The following is a 20628-nucleotide window of genomic DNA, read 5'->3' as shown; positions in this document are numbered from 1 at the left end:
TTTGACATATTTAGTTCTCACAGCTTCAATCCTTTCAATTAAACCCAGAGTTCATGATTAAAATATCATACGCAAGAGTCGGAATATTGCAATCAATAGTTTTTCTACAATCCTATTTTTCGGTGATCATAAGATTGGTGAACTGAATTTAATGAATTATCCTGTGATTTTATGTTCTCTTTGGCAATGTATTGACATGTAATTGTATCCGTAGCAGTATTTTTTAATTTTGTTAGCAGATTTGGTGGGTAGCAGAATGGGCACTTTAGTATTCAATGTCCATTTCTATAACTTTTAAGATGATTGGATATATTCAGCCTGCTAAAATCCTTTGTCCTTAAGTAGCAGGTAGTAGGGATAATAAATTCTTTCAAAAAAGCACAGTTTCCAAGACAAAATTGCAGCAAATGTGCAGACGTGAAATTTGATGTTTTCATGCTTAATGATTTGTGATTCAGGGTACTGTAGTGATTCAAAATGAGACGATGTGGACAATTGGGAAATGGTGACTAGATGCTGATAAGTTTGGTCTTCAAAACTTGAATTTTGCTGGAGCAAGGTTTAAGACCTTTAAATAAGTGGGATCGGCAGAGTAACTTGGTGTAGCAGGAATTGTTGGAAATAAATCCAAGTTTAGGGAACCACATTCCACAACATTTCTTTTACAAAGGGCATCTAAATCTTCAGGTGATCCATTGCACCCGTCATTTGTAATGTGTGGAAATTTGTATGCTGTTTTCTTGGTGAGCTGTTCAGATCCAGTTTAATCAGAGGTTAGACTGAGAAAGGTGAGGAAAGATCAAGCTTTGGAACTTCTTTAAATTCTTGCATTGCTGCCGTGTACTAATTTAATTGCTTTGGGGATTCCGTTGTTCAATCATTTTTTAATCTAGTTTTACTTGTTATTAGAATATTTTGGCAGTGGATGAAAAAATATTCCAGGTGTTTAATGGTATAAAAAACAAATTATTAGAAGCATTGTCTTCACCATCACATTTCTGAGAGAGGTAGCTAAGTAACATATTGGCAACTAAATACTTCCAACACGACGGCTCCAAATTCTGCTGATGTTTAATATCTGCTGATCAATAATTCCTCCAAGTAACCTCTTTGTTGTTGGAATCTGGCAGTAAAAATCAAAACAAGAAAAATATTGAAAAACTCTCTCTCACCCATTAATGGTGATGCATGCTTTTAAGATTAATATTCAGGTAGTTTCTTGTTTCTGTCTAGCACTCTTGTAATTTAAATAAAAACAAACTTTTTTTTCCCAAAGGACCTCAAAATGGTTGGAATGACCCTCCAGGTTTGAGTGGGATGCCAAAGAAAAAGCAAATGGTAATTGAACAAATATTTAACTATTTTTAACTCTCATTTGAAAGTCAGTGTTAGTCACCAAAGGATAATTAGACCAAGCACAGATTTACCCAATGTTCATGATTTAAAAGTGAAGAAATAAGGAACTGCAAATGCTGCTTTACAAGAAGAGAGACAAAAAAGAGACATACACCAGCATCTTGTGTCATTTTTCATGATTTTAAATTTCCATCATGGATTTCTTTGCCCACTATTAGATTAGGATCAAAGCCAGAGATTGTCGCGAAAGTGGACCAGTGCTGGTGATAATTAAGATAAAGGGATAATTAGGCTAAAGAGCGATTCAACCAATGTTCACATTTTTTAATTTCTAGTGCATTTTTCTTGGCCCACATTTATAATGGTGTTCCCTACGGAAGCCAGCCATTGTGCTGTAATTACACCATTCTGTCGCGGAGCAGCAAGCCAGTACTGCCTCGCATCTCCGCTATCCTGTGATAAATACTGACCAGTGGTGCTGTCCTTGTGATCATCTGGTGCTCCAGTTTCTTCCTACATGCCAAAAATGTGTGGATTGGTAAATTAATTAGCCACTGTAAATTGTTCCTAATCTAGGTGGGTTAGAGGGGTAATAGGGTGGAATAGTTCGGCATGTGAGAGAGAATCATTTAATGTGACTTAAGAGACAAAAAGAGATGGGGGGAGTTGGGCAGCAAAGATTTGATGGGTAAAGGAATACATGAAAGCATGAAATGGTTGTTGCACTATTGCCTGCAAAGGAGATTGAAGTTATTGATCCCCAATCCAAGGCAGTATATAAACGCTTTAATTTCATTTTTTAACTTGAATGGCACTTCATTGAAAGCAATGTGAAAATCTAGATGCACCACATCCACTAGTTTCCCTCATGCCTAATCTGCTGGTGTTAAAATGTCAAGCATGATTTCATTTTTGTAAGTTTACGTTGCCTTACCCCAGATGGACACAAAATGCTGGAGTAACTCAGCGGGTCAGGCAGCATCTCCGGAGAAAAGGAATAGGTCGAAGCAATTTTGTTACTATGGTGGCGGGTGTGTCCTATCAGCGATATCAGATCTCAGAGTGAATGATCCTCACCTGAATGTTTCACATTTTGATGCCATTGGCCCTGCTGCTTGTTTTTATTGTTAATTTTTTTTATTACAAAGTTAAATATTTATGTTTTTATTGATTATGTTAATACAGATATATTTGCATATGTGCACATATATTTGCAAGTGTGCTGGTATATTTATTGAGCTGTTAGTTTATCATCTTCGAAACCCACAAAGTTGTGAATTTCCACTTAAGTGGAAACCTAACTTTCCTACTTAACTTTCCTCTTGTTTTTTTAAGTTTTAAACATTAAGCAATTCAAACTGATTTTTGATTTGTCAGTAATTATCCTTTCTTTCCATTGCCAATGTTTTGCAGTTTCCAGGCAAGTTTACACCCTTTTCTCCCATCACTGCTCCCATAATGAACCCAGTGGCAGAGCCTCAGGCCTCGATGCAGAACCAGCAGCACCTTCCTCCACAGCACAGTTCCTTCCAGGCTTCCCAGCAACCTGCAAGCCAAGCCGGAGCTCAGAATCAATACCAAGGAATGATGCAGCCTGGGATGCAGCCAGTGGTGCATACGATGGTGCCTAAACACAGCACTGAAGAAGCTCCCGGTGCTCCAACTGGTGACATCATGCTGGTACAGAGTCTTTCTTGTGTTTTATGCATATTCGTGTATTACATATGGGATCAGCTTGGCTTAGTTGAAATTAATGTATTTATTCTCTCATAGTGATCCAAAATAGGAATGTTGAGCATGTGCACTACATCAAAGTTCACATTAGTCTCGTACATGCCACCAGCACAGTAGTTGCTCTTATCATCTTCTGCATCAAGTAATGTTTCCTTGACAAGGTCAACCTATTGAACCTTCCATCCATTTCTAGCTTTGCTTCTCCTTGTCGGAATCAGATAAATAAACTAAAGAACGGCTCAGCCTGTTGTAATCGAAACATTAGTACATACCTTTGTTTTGGATGCATAACTGGCAAAGTTTGAGGCGAGCAAAGAAGGACTAAAACAATTGGTTGTCAGAGTAGAAAGTGATCTTCCATTTTACTTCCAATAATATTTGGTGTGGATGTGTGTTTAGTTTCTAAACACCAGTTAAGTTGATTTTCCTGCAGAAGATCCATTCAGCTACGGGGGAACAAATACTGTTTGATACTCCAAGTTTTACACAGGCTCTGTGGTGATTTATGTGGGCAGGCGATGTGCATCATTTTTTGTGTGTGATTTTGTGTAGATGTATGACACAAAATATTCTCTCAAACCAAATTTCATTTCTCCACTTAACTACTTGCCCCAATTATGCCACAGCTCCTCTCGGCCTCAATTCGTGTCTGTTTTTATAATTTCTAACTTATTCAATTGGAAATGCTGGTGCTGCCGACAAGACCAGCATTTTTCATCCATATTTTCTTGCTCTGGAGACGGTGCTGGAGATAGCTTTCAATTATATATACCCCGATAAATATTAAGTGTTTGGCTATAATTGCCCCTGTTCAGCTCAGCATGTGGGAGCTTAAATTAGACGAACCCCGCGTTACGGCTGTTCAGGTTACGGAAATTCACTCTTGCAGAATTCATAGTTAATTGCCCAGAAATCTGAGGTTCATTAGTTATAGGAGTAGAATTGGACCATTCAGCCCATTGAATCTACTCTGCCATTCAATCATGACTGATCTATCTTAACCTCTCAACCCCATTCTCCTGCCTTCGCCCCATAACCCCTGACACCCGTACTAATCAAGAATAGGTCAATCCCCACCTTAAAAATATCCATTGACTTGACCTACATTGCCATCTGCGGTAATGAATTCCACAGATTCACCACCTTCTGACAAGAAATTCTTCCTCATTTCCTTTCTAAACCAATGGAATAAAGTTCACTCTCTCAGAATTTGAGTGAAGCAGCAGTAAAGAAATCAAAACCAAATTCATTTATTTTCAACTTTCATTTCTGGACACGTGCAGATGACACTGCTTCGCATGAGAGAGAACCGCACGCGGCCCATCTTTGGGGAACACCACTACCTCCCTTCCCTGTATCATGGGGGTCGGCTGCAATGGATAACAGCCGCAGCAGCTGAATACGTTTGCTGAAGCTTCTGTTGACTATCGGCATTCATATACTTCCCATGCTGGAGACTGTGAGATGCACAATGGTAATGCCAAAGCAGGTGCATCATTCATCTGAGGGTTGTGTGTTATTTGATTTCTTCAGCCAGTGCAACCAATAATGACTGAGAAAATTGCCAAGAAGCCCATTCCAGAAGAGCATGCCATCCTGAAGATCACATTTGAAGGATTGATTCAACGATGTATGACAGCAGCTACTGACCCTGTAAGTACTGACCATGCAAGTATTTTTATGGTATAATTTATTATAAATTCTGCATTGCTCCATAGATGTATTCATTGATCTCTGAGACCACCAGTTGATCATATTGTGAGTTCACAGTTGTTGAGCCCTGCTGTTACGGTTTTAAGTAATTTTGAAAGCATACTTCATTTACTGAACCCAGTGTAGATTTGGCAACTGTTACACTGAATGTTTACACTCGGTCTGCCTCGGCTGATGGGATCTCCCGGTTGCCAACCATTTCAACTTCCTTCCCATTCCCACACTGTCCTTTCTGTCCTGGGCGCTTCCATTGCCAGAGTGAGGCCACACGCGAATTGGAGGAACAGCACTTCATATTTTTCTTGGGCAGCTTACAACCCAATGGTATGAACATTGAATGATCTCATTTTAAGTAACTTTTACTTACACTCTCCTCCCCCCTTGCCCATTTCCTTCACCTGAGTAGCTTCACCGTTTCTACATTGTTTTCCTCATGAGATCACACCTTCCCTAGCCAACAATGGGCTTACCAGGCACCACCCAGCCTAAGGCCATTTGTGGCCGGCCCTGATTGGTCCTGGTCTTTTCTAGATCCTCCAGCTCTTCAACCCCTCCACCCCACATCCCCTACTTTTGGTCTGAAGAAGGGTCCCAACCCAAAACGTTAAAACATACTTTTTCTCCAGAGATGCTGCCTAACCCGCTGAGTTACTCCGGCACCTTGTATCTATCTTTGGTATAAACCAGCATCTGCAGCTCCTTGTTTCTACATAGTGAGAATTTACATTGGGTGAGTGGTAGAATCTGGACATGGGTGATAGGAATGTGGGTATAAAATGACATTAGTGTGGGATTAGTTTAAATAAGTGTGAGATGATCAGTGTGAACTTGGTGAAACTTCCATCAGTCTGAAGAAGGGTCTCAACCTGAAACGTCACACATTCCTTCTCTCCAGAGATGCTGTCTGTCCCCCTGAGTTACTCCAGCATTTTGTGTCTATCTTGAACTTGATGAAAGATCTGTTTCTGGGTTTAGTGGCCAAGATTCTATAATCAATGCCTGTGGCTGAACAGTTAACTACATTATTCAGGTGGATGCTGATCTATATTTTCCAAGTGCTATATTTGCTGGAACCATGATCCTTGTGTTGAAACTGCCTCCTTATCACTGATGGGAAAGGGAGGTTACCAAGAGCTCTTGGTATCCCTTCATTGTAAAATGTACCTTTTGTTGGACTCCACTGGAAAGAAGGGCGTATTTTAAATATAGGTACAGTGTAATGTAGGAATCTTGGCAGCCTATTTGCACTCAACAAGCTCCCATTGTCCGCAACGTGATGCTGATGAAATGTTTAAGAATTGGTACTTCCAGTACCTTTTACTTCCAGTATCCTTTTGACATAGTGCTGTCGGGTCAACTAAAGAAATTAAGGACATTGGAAATTGAAGCCTCAAGCCTGTTCCCTACTCAATAAGACCATGGCCAATGCTGGCCGATGGAAACATGCAAATGGCAAAGAAGGGGAGTGGAGTTGCACTGCACAGAAACAGATCATATGGCCCCTAAGTGCATGGCAAACATCAGGCCCCTATTTCCATTCGTCTAATTTTCCCTTTTGCTTCCCTTCCCCCACTATACCTGATTCTTCAGCCAATCGCTTGAGCTGGCAATAACTTTTATTTGCCAATTAATCTTTCCCGCTGGACATGCCCACACAGTCACAAGTAGGATTTGCAGTCTTCTCACAGGTTATGTGTGAACCTGGGGCAGGTTGCCGGAACCATGAAGCAGCAGTGCCAACCTGCATGGGTCACTGGATTTTCAACTTCATTAATGACAGTAAACTTTGTTTTATTTAAAGATTCTTCTGCTGCTAACTTTTGCTAATTACATTTAAAATAAAACCCTTTGTGCAGCAAACTAAGAGAAAGCTGGATGATGCAAACAAGCGACTAGAATCCCTGTACGACAAGCTGCGAGAAGAAGTGGTGAGTGAGCCGACGGTTTTTCTTCATATGTTCCATATGTTGACGTGCTACGTCTCCCGTTTCCTCCAGCATACATCTTATGCAGCCATTAATTATCCAAATTAAACACAATTCCTTACAATGACCAAAAAGGTTATTTGAAAGAACAAGTAAAATTTGACTCTATTTTATGCCATATTGAATATCCTTCCTCATTTTTTATTTCTCCCCAGAATAATACATTAGAAACAATTATTATTAGTGCTTCACACCCTCTGGTAATCGTTTAAAATTCTTTCCATGTAGATGTAGTTTTCCGTCTGTATTTCCCCCCTCCATTTCACAAATTATTAGACTCAAAATAGTTTGCGGCCCACTCCAAATTTTTCATGTGTTCTGACTCTTGGAACTGGCTGCTGGCTGAGATCAATCTCACTCCCATCATATGAACGTTGGAAGCGAGTATTACCAAACCACTTGATCAATGCAACAGTCTTGGCAATGATCCCTATTCTGGATCGTAAATACATCATGTGCCTTGATTTGTTTTTAAATCCTGAAGTGAGATTGAAACTCATGTAAACCTTTTTTTCGTTCAAGAAACCCAGTCAATTACTTGTGATTGTGAATCAAGTTTTGCAAGCACTGCCTATATTTGTGGGTCCCTTGGGTCTGTGCTCTCTTTCTCAATTGGAGCATCTTTGCTTTTTTTTAAAATAAGTCTAAAATCTGGCGGAACTAGGCATGTAGCTGACTATGGTTTTGCAGCCTTTTTATTAACAGAGGAAGTCAGATGTTGAGATATATTCGAGCTGTCCCCATCTCAGACTCCAGACAGTGTGGGACAGAGGGAGGGAGGAACCTCTCCATCTTCCTCAGAACAGTGCTTGCAGTAAACCCTTGCAACAACATGCCACTATACAACGGATTTCAGTTATAGCAGATCAAGGCTCCCACTGTGCCGCAACCCCCCCCACCCACCCCCTTTTGAGCCAATGAGCTGGTGCCGTCACGTAGCCTGCTTCCGGTTGAGGGAGTGGAGACAGTGAGCAACATGAAAGCCCCGTGATTACCAGGCCCTTCCCTGGAGCATTGTGTGTGGGGCTGGGAGCTCTGCGAATTCCAGCTTGTTCAATCCCCCCCCCCCCTCCTCATGCCCCGTTTCTTCCTTCCCCACCTTGGATTATACTTCACACCCCTCACTTGGTTATAGTGGCAAATTGACAATAACGGGCACCATTCCCCATCCTGGGATGTTATCGCGAGGATTTACTGTATGCAGAAGCTTTGCCTACTCAGTTTGCGTGTTTAATCTTTTTAAAGAACCATTCCTAAGACTCAGAAGTTAGGCACAAAATGCTGGAATAACTTAGCGGGACAGGCAGTATCTCTGGAGAAAAGGAATAGGTAACCCTTCTTAAGACTCAACCCGAAACGTCACTTATTCCTTTTCTGCAGAGATGCTGCCTGACCTGCTGAATTACTCTAACATTATGTGTCTATCTTTGGTGTAAACCAGCATCTGCAGTTCCTTCCTGCACATTTCTGTGACTCAGTTCACTAACTTCATTGTGGTTCTGGAAGAACTCTGTGTTTATTTTGTTTAGCCACTCACTTCTCAGTGCTTTGTCATTAGAAGAAAAAATAGAAATGCATTCTCAGTATTCCAGCCCTAACACTGCACAATGTGAAGGAATATAGTGTTACATAGAGTCCAAACCACTTCACATATCCTCTCATCTGGCCAGACCATTATCGCTCCCGGTTAGAAATGAAGCCTCCTGCTTGTTACTCGGTCTTAATGTACGCATTCCAGCTGACCTATTTCAGAGTACCATTAGTATTTGCATGGCAGATGCTGCTTTTCAATAAATACCCACATTAAAAGTGCATGGAAAAACAATATTTAAGTGCACAAATCAGCTGGACGTTAAATTTCTTTTCATGTGTCACCCCAGCCTTAATGGAGACCACAGCTCCCATGTTATGACTTGTAATGTCTAGTTTACTGGTGGAAACCTGCATCATATCCTACCTCACCTTGTATTGGTTTATCAAATATTTTCCCTGCAACCATTTGCCCTCTCCCCCTGTTCACACTTCTCACTTGTCAATCGTCCATAGTCTCCGTTGCTAGGGGAGTATTCAGTACCCAACAGAAAGATAGTTTGTGTACCTTTGATTTTTCCTGGCAGACTGATTTCAGTGCACAGAGCATCTTGACGCCATGATGAGAGATCTTTAATAGCTTTCACTTTTAAACTGTGTGACCTATTTTGATATGTTGCAGTCTTTGAAAGAACTAGATAAATGTAGGAGCCGATTGGTGTCTGGCATTGGTCTCTGTTTTTGATTGTAAATCACTGTCTTACAATAGACAATAGACAATCTTCTCATGCTCCCAAGACCCTGCTATGGAAGGTACCTGAAGACCATTGAAAGTAGCATGAATTATTTAAAATGGCGCCATTAATATTATATAAGTTGCAAGATAAGTTTAGCGCTCAAGAATATATGATATTGATTTCAACAATTTATTCTGTTTCTTGCAGCTCGCACCAGCCATAATTGGTGGTTTACATAACATAGCCAGGAGCATTGAAAGTCGGAACTACACTGAGGGACTAAGCATCCACACGCACATCGTCAGCACCAGTAACTTCAGTGAAATCTCCGCCTTCATGCCTGTCCTCAAAGTGGTCCTCACCCAGGCTAATAAACTAGCTGTTTGATATAAAAATGTAATTTGAAAAGAAAGCATTATATACTTTGTGAAAAGTAAATATTGGCCAAACCTACATTGGTGTAGGTGGAAAGGGAAAAAATCTAAACAAAGACAATTTGAAAACCCATGGTTAAATGTAAAATGAACACGTGTTTCATTCCACATTGCATTTTACCACAACGCCTTATATAACAAGGCAAAACATTCCAATATATAATCAGATGAAATTAAGTCAATGGGAATGCACCTTGATCTTTTAAATCTGTCTATGTTGCCTGTTTTTTATTTTAAAAAAGAACCAATGAAAAGACATGACCTACATAGGACAAATGAAATCCGCACAGTATTGTTATAATCCAACTGCATGCATGTCTGATCAAACTATCAAATAATACAGGTTTATCCCACTGACTTTAGCTGCAGAGTGTACTTTAGAACACAGGCCTGTGATTAGCACAAATACATTTATACAGAGTGGAAGAAGATGGAATATTGACCTGATGAAACTCGATTAATGGCCAAGATTCTCTGGGAAGTTGAAAGAGCTGTTTGCATTGCAGTGCAAGCTGTGCAAAAACTACTACAGGCTTTTCCTACTTTATGATTCAGAAACTCACCTAAAATTCATCTTATTTTAAATAAACATTAATTTATTTAAGTGTATTGCCTTTTAGTATTCTGTTAATCCTTCATACCTGTTAAAATGACTGAGTATCAGGGCTGTATATTTGACAAATAGTGTCACAAGCAGTAAATGCAGGAGTCTGTTATGTCAGTATAATCCCCCTTTGTGTTATTTCTGGAGCTTTCTGTTGACCAGGTAAAGCCTAAAACAAATAATGCATTTTGAATATTGAAAGAAGCTCTTGAACAGTGGAGAACTCCCACTGTTGCTAACTGCATCCTGGAACAGTGCTACTTGTCTTTCGTGTAAAACAATGTACCAGCAAATTAATGGGAAATCAATATTCTCTGTTATTGTTGTTCTGTGAGCTATAAACTAAGCTATGTTCCTCTAATGATCACAGTTTCCACAAAATAGAAACTGTCTATTTCTAGTCTCACCCATGATAAATTGAACTAATGAAGATAATCACTTTGATTTTACCTAAAGCAAATGTAAATGAAACCTTGACAAAAGACAAACTAGTGGAAGAACTCAGTAGGCCAGACGGCATTCACGGAAGAAATGGACAGACATTTTGGGGTGCTTCTTCAGACAATTTCCCTCCATAGATTCTGTCTGGTCTGCTGAGTTCCTGAAGCAGGTTATTATTTTGCTCAAAATTCCAGCATCTGCAGTTTCTTATGCCTCCATGTTAATTAACCTTTATTCTCTGGTGATTTCTGCCATGTCACAATAATGAAATCTGAGGCTATTCCATCCAATACCTGCTAATGTAAATCGTGTTTTCTAAATTTCGGTTTCAGCATCCAGAGAATAGATATAAATTTAGTAATGTGTCAACAAATACTAACAACTGTTAATGTACAGGACTATTGCTACAGAAGTGTGTATCCTTAGCTAGTGAATGTGGGAAGGAACTGCAGATGCTGGTTTAAACCGAAGATAGACACAAAATGCTGGAGTAATTTGGCGGGAAAGGCAGCATCTCTGGAGAGAAGGAATGGATGACTTTTCAGGTTGAGACCCTTCTTCAGACTAGGTGAATATGATTGTTTCACCAAGCCAGGTTCCCTTGGCATAACCTGAAGATTTCAAAAGTTCAGAGAATGGTACCCTTGGGACCATATCATGTTGTAGCAACCAAAATTCATCTTTATATTTAAGAGGAAAAAGAATCATTACTGACCAGAAATAGAAACCTTGGATGGTACACTTTATTGCCACATACATCACATGAAGCTGTCTCCTGCTCCAAGTAAGCAGACGGAGTGTACATCGTTAAGCTGCCTCATGCCGATGAGACATAAGGTTCCACAATATAATTCGGGTTGTAATTCATAGTTAAGCACCATTTCAACTTTTATTCAGACATGAATTCTGTTTCTTGCTTCATAAAGGCTGCATGACCTGCCAAGTACTTCCAACATTTTCTATGTTTATATCATGTCTCATCTGTTGGTTTAAAAAAATGTCAATTTGCTTATAAAGGACGTAATTTATTTTATCAATATGTTATTGCCACAATGTTAAATCCTTCTAAAACAGATAGGGTCATAGTCTGAATAACTCTAATGACAATCTTTATCAGCTGCTTTGATCTTGAATTTTGTCATATCCCCAACATCAAAAGAATATTCCCTTTGATCATTTATATTGATTTCTATGTTTTGAGTTTGCTTAAAGAATACAGATGTCAATGGGGATCTGATTGAAAACAAAACATTAATATAACAGAAGGGATCTTGTCCAAATGAAATAATAAATTACCAGATAGGATCATGCTGGAAAACTAACGAAAGTATTTAATCAGAAGAAAAAGGATACCAATACAATATTCTAAATGGCAAAGGAGCATCAAGTTCTGGTTGGATTTTGATTGAATCTAGAGCTTTAATAAACCTTGGTAAATGTAGATCTGCTGTAACGTGACAGTTGTGTTCCTAATAATACAATTTGTTATAGAAAATCATATTATAAAGACTATTGTGTCAATGGCGGAAAGAGGATTAGCGGCTAGATTTGCAGACTCGCAATGGCAGTTATTTTTACCATGGGATTTTCAAAATAAAAGTATTTTTAATAACATTAAGTTTATTTTTCTTACTGCAAACTAAAAATACAGAAATCTGTATATTACATTAGTATCGCTGGGTATCATTGCACAAGTGTCAAGAGAAGCGATTTGTTCTCAATTTCACTGGGCACCCACGGTTAAAATAGCAGCTGTATTCTTGATAGACAGTGGTATCTGCTTACAGCGGGGAGGTTACATGGAAAGTTTTTTATAATCCTCTACACTGTTTAAACCCAAGACAACTATTTATCTGCTTATCAATTTCCAAAGTAACTTGTAAGTTCCCGATCAAAATTGTCTTAATGAACTGGCATGCAAATTGGAGAATATAGCATATTGTTTCCAATTTGATTACTAAAACAATGAGACAGTTTGAAGTTGAACTACATCTCCGAACCCTAGCTTTAAAGTACACAGGCTTTTCCTTCTTGAAAACAAAGGACTTGGATGTGATCTTAACAGTTGTGTCTAAAAATATTCACAATGAACGAGAATCAAAACACAAGATGTTGGAAACGTTCAGCAGGTCAAGCAGGATCTATGGAAAGAGAAACAGTAAATATTTTGGGTCTATAAGGTATTTATCTTCAGTTCCACAGAAGGATTTCAGATAAGAAAAATTGACTGTTTCTCTTTCCATAGATGGTCTGTTATGTGCTGAGTTTTCCAGCTTTTTCTGTTTTAATATTGGATATCCAGCATCCAGTTTTTACATTTTCACAGTGAACCCAGGCAAGCTTAAGGCTTAAATGTTCAAATTAGTAATTGGTAAATTAAAAATATTAAGAAGTTTACCAAATCGTAAAATAGATTCCAGGCATTGAAAATAGACACAAAATGCTAGAGTTGCTCAGTGGGCCAGGCAGCATCACGGAGAAAAGGAATAGGTGAGGTTTTGGGTTGAGATCCTTCTTCAGTCACTGACTCAGAGTCTGAAGAAGGGTCTTGACCTGAAATGTCACCCATTCTGCTTCTCCAGAGATGCTGCCTGACCCACTGAGTAACTCCAGCATGTTGTGTCTATCTTTGGTGTAAACCAGCCACGGCAGTTCCTCCTTACTCCCAGGCATTGAAAACTTTGAAGTCATTAAAAAACCCAAGATATTATAATAAAAGAACAATGGGGGTTCTTCCGGACAAGTAAATTATTGCCCTTTCTTATATTTCGCTAATATGTGAAATCAGGATCTGACAGCAGAGGAAAATAGTGAGTTTTGAAATCACGTATGTATTAATAAAGAGAATTGGATCTCCGTTCTGGATCAGTATCTCAATCTCTGAAATGACGTCAGACTTGCAATATAATAACTGGACCTGATTAGATATGTATTGTGCTCGTGTAGTAATCTCAGAAAGTTCCAAAGTTCTTTGGAGCTAAAGAAATACTCTTGAACGTTAAAGAAGCAAAAGCTAGTTCTTGCTCAGGAAACTCCCAATCAGACATATTGCTGTGATTTTTTTTTTGAGGGTTGTTTATTGCGAGTTAAATCTGGCCCCTAGCACCGACTGTGTTGGAATAGCACAGTAATGTATTTTCCTCCATACGTTTCTCCAGTGTGTCTTTCCAAATTGAATATGTTACCCCATATGTTCGGTGGGTCTTTGAAATAAAATCTCATTAATAATTCAGACCTTTAAAAAGATGAATGCAGCTGCCTTAATGTATGTAATTTCCACTGGTAGAAATTAGCTCTTTATAGATATATAGCTGGGTCATAATTTATTTGGTGTTAACTGACCAAAATAAAGATTTTAAACAATTGAAATGTCATTAGATTTTCTCCAAATCTATATAGAAGACTGGGTGTTAAATGAAATGAGGTAATGTTACTTGGCTGAGTCACATTGCTCTGATGGATATTTTTACTACTTTAGGACAGTTGGCTATATCAACTAAGCTGTTCTGCCAAGTTAGGCCTGAAACTCTTACACAAAACAACCTTTTATTAATTCTCAAAAGTTTAGGCATTGATGGCAAGGCTGATTTATTTTTTTTTCACCTCAAATTTAGTTTAGTTTAGTGAAGCAGTATGGAAACAGGCCCTTCAGCCCATTGAGTCCCCGAGGCCCAACCATCACCCATACACTAGTTCTATCTAGGGACAATTTACAGAAGCCTGTTAACCTGCAATCCCGTGCATCTTTGAGATGTGGGAGGAAACCAGAGCACTCGAAGGAAACCCACACAGTTATAGGGAGAATGTTCAAACTCAGTACAGACAGCACCCCTAGTCAGGATTGAACCCCAGTCTCGGGTGCTGTAAGACAACAATACCATTACGCCACTGTGCCACCTTCAAGTTGTTCTTCATAATATGGTGGGCCCTTTTGTGGGAGGTAGTAGTGTTCTTGTCCTTCTAGCTGTGGAGCTAAGTATTGCCAAAGAACACATGGCAAGTTCTAAATAATGTCTCACATGGGGCAGTGCACACTAATGCCATGGTCCACCAGTGGTGGAGTGTGAATATTTAGGATAATTTGGGCTTCAATGTTTTGCATTTTTCAATTTAATTAAACTGCTCATTGTAGGCAAATGGTATTCAATCGAACCACATTCTTGACTCGTGCCTTGTCATAAGGTCATAAGGAAAAGGAGTAGAATTAGGCCATTCGGCCCATCAAGTCTACTCTGCCATTCAATCATGGCTGATCTATCTCTCCCTCCCAACCCCATTCTCCTGCCTTATCCCCATAACCTCTGACACCTGTACTAATCAAGAAATTCAAGTCGGACTCACTTGCTCCAGAATACTCAACTTTTACCTGCTTTGTGATATATGATTTGGTTGAGTTTATGGTTATTGATGTCGAGACAAATAATCTACAGTAATGGTAATGCTTTTAAATGGCCTGTGGTACTGGTAAGCACTCTCATGTTGATGATTGTAAACCCATAGCACGACCTGAAATTGTATACGCTGCTCAAGAGTGTACTGGTTAATTTTGAGGAATTACAAATTAGATTATTTTTTAGATTTAGAGATACAGCGCGGAAACAGGCCCTTTGGCCCACCGAGTCCGCGCCGCCCAGCGATCCCCGCACATTAACACTAGGGACAATTTTTTAAAACATTTTACCCAGTCAATTACATTTTACCCAGTCAATTAACCTACATACCTGTACGTCTTTGGAGTGTGGGAAGAAACCGAAGATCTCGGAGAAAACCCACGCAGGTCACGGGGAGGACGTACAAACTCCGTACAGACGGCGACCGTAGTCAGGATCGAACCTGAGTCTCCAGCGCTGCATTCGCTGTAAGGCAGCAACTCTACCGCTGCGCCACCGTGCACCGCACCCACAAATGGAGGTGAAAACGGTGTCCCCTTTTATTATGGAGGGAAGCTTCTCCACAAAGCTTCAGATATTTGGTTCGAGGGTGCAGCCTTGCAAAATTACTGATGTAATATCCTGGGCCTCCAGACTGAATGGTTGTAATTGGATTCTTCCCCCACATTGATTTAGATCAAATCGATCCCACGATCATTAATTCATATTGTGCAAACTGAAACAATTTTTAATTAGAATTGAATAAAGTGTTCAGTTATGAATACAATGCCTTAGCTTCATTTATCTTGTTTTTATTGTATGAATGTCTTCACAATGTTCATTTCTTGACAAACTAGTAATGCAATAACAATACATAAAGACATAAAAGCACAGAGCCTTGTGTGCGTGTCCTTCAAGGTTAATAATGGATTTTATATGGCATAAATTATTATTCAGGTATGTTGCGCTAACTAAGACGCATTTTTTTTAAATGCCAGTTTGCCTTCAGGAAGATAAAAATTATTTTTTTTGCGCATGTTTGATTGTCACACTTGGATTGCTGGCAAGATGCTGTATACCCGGAACTCTCTCTTTTTTAGGTAGACACAAAATGCTGGAGTAACTTAGCGGGTCAGGCAGCATCTCTGGAGAGAAGGAATGGGTGATGTTTTGGGTCGAGACCCTTCTTCAGACTTTCCTACTCTTTTTTTTTTGGTGTACTAATAGATATTGTTGGTATAAACCCACATTTGGAGTGCTGTATGTAGTTCAGAATATTCCTTCATAAATTCATAAATGATAGAAGCAGAACTAGGCTATTTGGCCATTCAATCATGGCTAATCTATCTTTTCCAGTTAACCTCATCCTCTTGCTTTTTCCCCATAGCCCCTGACACCCATACTCATCAAGAGTCTAACTATCCCTGCCATAAAAATATCAATTAACTTGGCCTCCACAGCTTCTGTGGCAATGAATTCCACAGATTCACCACCCTCTGGTTTAAGAAATTCCTCCTCATCTCCTTCCTAACGGCACGTCCTTCAATTCTGAGGCTATGATCTCTGGTCCTCGACTCTCCCACTAGTGGAAACATCCTCTCCACATCCACTCTATCCAAGTCTATCACTATTCAGTAAGTTTCAACGAGGACATCCTCATCCTCCTAAACTCCAGCGAGCACAGGCCCACAGCTGTCAAACGCTCATTCAAGTTCTTGCGTTCAGGGGTATCTCAGGAATCTGCCCTGCGTGGGCTTACGTAGTTAGGGTGGGGCCCCATTTTCCAGCAAGGAACCGGTTAGTTTATTTGAGAAGGAACTGTTTACTTGGCAGCTCAGTACTGAAAGCCAAACTGGAAGGGCATTAGTGGGCAAGTGTTACGAGTCCTAAAACCACTCGGCTGCTCCTGTGGCTGCACAGTAGTCTTGTGTGACTTGAACATTTTTGCCTTCTGCAAAGGCAGTGGGACAAACACCCCTGTAATTTACACCTGTAACCAGTCTGAAGAAGGGTTCTGACCCGAAACATCGCCTATGCACCGATGTAATCTGCAAATTTATTAATCAACCCATCTACATTTACGTCCAAGTCATTTATTTGTACCGCAGGACCAGATGTTCTCGCATAAATCTCTATTCACCACAGGCCACAGACTTCTTGCACCACTGCCCTCTGACTTCTGAGTCAGTCATTTCTGAATCCAAACTACCAAAATACTGTGGATCACCTGCATCTTAATTTTCTAGGTCAGCCAACCATGGGGAATTTTTAACAAATGGTTTACTAAAATCCATGTAGACAATTCACGTGGGGGCAGCACAGTGACTCAGCTAGTACAGCTGCTGCCTCTCAACGTCAGAGACCGGGGTTCAATCCTGACCTCACATGCTGTGTGGAGTTTGCACGCTCTCCCTGTGACCATAAGGGTTTCCTCCGGGTGCACCGGTTTCCTACCACGTCCCAAAGATGTGCAAGTTTGTAGGTTAATTGGCCGCTGTAAAATTGCTTGTATTGTGCAGGAATACAAAAGTGTTATTGTGTTAGATACAAAAGTGGAATAACACAGAACCAGTGTGAACGAGTGATTGATGTTCAGCATGGTGGGCCTTTCCCAGCAAGCTGTTTCCATGCTGTATCTCTGAACAACCTCTGCTGCCCAACCTTCATCAATCACCTTCATCACCACCTCAAAAAAACACAATCCAGTTATCAAGACATGACCTGTGAACATCCACCTTATGCCTCTCATGATTTTATAAACTTCTTTAAGGACACATCTCGGCCTCCTATGCTCCAGGGAAAATAGACCTAGCATCTTATACTCAAGCCCTTGAGTCCTGGCAATATCCTGGTAAATCTACTTTGCACCTTTCCTGCAGCAGTGAGACCAGAACTACACTCAGTACTCGGTTTGGTTTTGCCAATGTCTGTAACATGACATCCCAATTCCTGTACGAAATACCTTTACTGCCGAACACCTTCACTGTCTAGTGCGTGGTCCCTATGATGGGTGTGTACACATGTCTCTGGGTCTCTCTGTTCGACACACTCTCATGGCCCTATCATTTTTTGTGTAGGTCCTGACCTTGTTTGATGTCAAAGTCCACCGCCTTACACTTGTCAGAGTTAAATTCCATTGGCCATACCTGGCCCATTACCCTAGTTCCTTTTGTAAACCTGGATAGTCTTCATCACTGTCCACCCTACCACCCACTTTGGTGTTGTCTGCAAATGTACTAACCATGTTAATTATATCAGAATCCCATCAAAGCTGCTGGACAATTTAAATTTAAATAATTAAATAAACAGAATGAAAATCAGAGCCAGTAATGGTAAGCACAAAACACGAACCCATCAGGTTCATTAATTCACTGTTCTTGGTTTAGAGAAGGAAGATGGACCCATCAATGGAGTTGACTTTTAACTGCTCTTTCCATTTTAGGAGCAAAATGCAATAGATGCTGGGATGGCCAGTGGAACAACATTCCAGAAAAGAATGAATTAAAAAATATATCTCATTCTCAAGGCAATACGGGGAGAAAAGATGAGGTACGAGGGTAAACTAGCCAATAATATAAAGGAGGATAGCAAAAGTTTTTTTAGGTACGTGAAGAGGAAAAAAATAGTCAAGGCAAATGTGGGTCCCTTGAAGACAGAAACAGGGGAATTTATTATGGGGAACAAAGAAATGGCAGACGAGTTAAACCGTTACTTTGGATCTGTCTTCATTGAGGAAGATACACACAATCTCCCAAATGTTCTAGGGGCCGGAGAACCTAGGGTGATGGAGGAACTGAAGGAAATCCACATTAGGCAGGAAATGGTTTTGGGTAGACTGATGGGACTGAAGGCTGATAAATCCCCAGGGCCTGATGGTCTGCATCCCAGGGTACTTAAGGAGGTGGCTCTAGAAATAGTGGAAGCATTGGAGATCATTTTTCAATGTTCTATAGATTCAGGATCAGTTCCTGTGGATTGGAGGATAGCAAATGTTATCCCACTTTTTAAGAAAGGAGGGAGAGAGAAAACGGGTAATTATAGACCAGTTAGTCTGACATCAGTGGTGGGGAAGATGCTGGAGTCAATTATAAAAGACGAAATTGCTGAGCATTTGGATAGCAGTAACGGGATCATTCCGAGTCAGCATGGATTTACGAAGGGGAAATCATGCTTGACAAATCTTCTGGAATTTTTTGAGGATGTAACTAGGAAAATTGACAGGGGAGAGTCAGTGGATGTGGTGTACCTCGACTTTCAGAAAGCCTTCGACAAGGTCCCACATAGGAGATTAGTGGGCAAAATTAGGGCACATGGTATTGGGGGTAGGGTACTGACATGGATAGAAAATTGGTTGACAGACAGAAAGCAAAGAGTGGGGATAAATGGGGCCCTTTCGGAATGGCAGGCAGTGACCAGTGGGGTACCGCAAGGTTCGGTGTTGGGACCCCAGCTATTTACAATATACATTAATGACTTAGACGAAGGGCTTAAAAGTACCATTAGCAAATTTGCAGATGATACTAAGCTGGGGGGTAGTGTGAATTGTGAGGAAGATGCAATAAGGCTGCAGGGTGACTTGGACAGGTTGTGTGAGTGGGCGGATACATGGCAGATGCAGTTTAATGTAGATAAGTGTGAGGTTATTCACTTTGGAAGTAAGAATAGAAAGGCAGATTATTATCTGAATGGTGTCAAGTTAGGAGGAGGGGGAGTTCAACGAGATCTGGGTGTCCTAGTGCATCAGTCAATGAAAGGAAGCATGCAGGTACAGCAGGCAGTGAAGAAAGCCAATGGAATGTTGGCCTTCGTAACAAGAGGAGTTGAGTATAGGAGCAAAGAGGTCCTTCTACAGTTGTACCGGGCCCTGGTGAGACCGCACCTGGAGTATTGTGTGCAGTTTTGGTCTCCAAATTTGAGGAAAGATATTCTTGCTATGGAGGGCGTGCAGCGTAGGTTCACTAGGTTAATTCCCGGAATGGCGGGACTGTCGTATGTTGAAAGGCTGGAGCGATTGGGCTTGTATACACTGGAATTTAGAAGGATGAGGGGGGATCTTATTGAAACATATAAGATAATTAGGGGATTGGACACATTAGAGGCAGGAAACATGTTCCCAATGTTGGGGGAAGTCCAGAACAAGGGGCCACAGTTTAAGAATAAGGGGTAGGCCATTTAGAACGGAGATGAGGAAGAACTTTTTCAGTCAGAGAGTGGTGAAGGTGTGGAATTCTCTGCCTCAGAAGGCAGTGGAGGCCAGTTTGTTGGATGCTTTCAAGAGAGAGCTGGATAGAGCTCTTAAGGATAGCGGAGTGAGGGGGTATGGGGAGAAGGCAGGAACGGGGTACTGATTGAGAGCGATCAGCCATGATCACATTGAATGGCGGTGCTGGCTCGAAGGGCTGAATGGCCTACTCCTGCACCTATTGTCTATTGTCTTGTCTCAAAACTCCCAGGCTACATTCTAATTGATGCATGGAGATGCATCTGTAACGTGATATCTGTAAATATGATCTATATTTAATATACACGGTCATTGTTGGTCATTGCATGGAACTAATTTTGTGAAATTTATATGATTGCAGATCCTTTTGTAGATTTTCTTTTTGTTATGATGTTAATCTTGTTCTATTATCGATTTACTTACTAAAATTCATTTTGTTATGTGTTTCTGAGATTTCAAATTTCCTTTTGAACGGAAATTAGAGTTGTTAGTTGCACACTGAG

General features: G+C 40.3%; 1 protein-coding gene across 7 annotated transcripts in view; it reads left to right on the top strand.

The window, feature by feature from the left end:
• Positions 1–14179, top strand: part of sec31a (SEC31 homolog A, COPII coat complex component) — an 84970-nt gene extending 70791 nt beyond the window's left edge. For 6 of the 7 annotated variants that reach the window (XM_078401519.1, XM_078401482.1, XM_078401501.1 and 3 more), the window contains 5 exons: positions 1277–1338; positions 2770–3036; positions 4624–4743; positions 6660–6731; positions 9263–14178. In XM_078401519.1, coding sequence (XP_078257645.1) covers positions 1277–1338; positions 2770–3036; positions 4624–4743; positions 6660–6731; positions 9263–9442 — 701 coding nt within the window. In that variant the 3' untranslated portion in view covers positions 9443–14178. Of the gene's footprint in view, positions 1–1276; positions 1339–2769; positions 3037–4623; positions 4744–6659; positions 6732–9262 lie in introns of all 7 variants that reach the window. The other variant, XM_078401524.1, reaches the window with a different exon arrangement.
• The last annotated feature ends 6449 nt before the right edge of the window (positions 14180–20628 follow it).

This window comes from Rhinoraja longicauda, chromosome 1 (assembly GCF_053455715.1).
Source record: "Rhinoraja longicauda isolate Sanriku21f chromosome 1, sRhiLon1.1, whole genome shotgun sequence".
Taxonomy (NCBI): domain Eukaryota; kingdom Metazoa; phylum Chordata; class Chondrichthyes; order Rajiformes; family Arhynchobatidae; genus Rhinoraja; species Rhinoraja longicauda.
The sequence above is the reverse complement of the archived record's forward strand: the minus strand, read 5'-3'. Positions and strand labels throughout refer to the sequence as shown.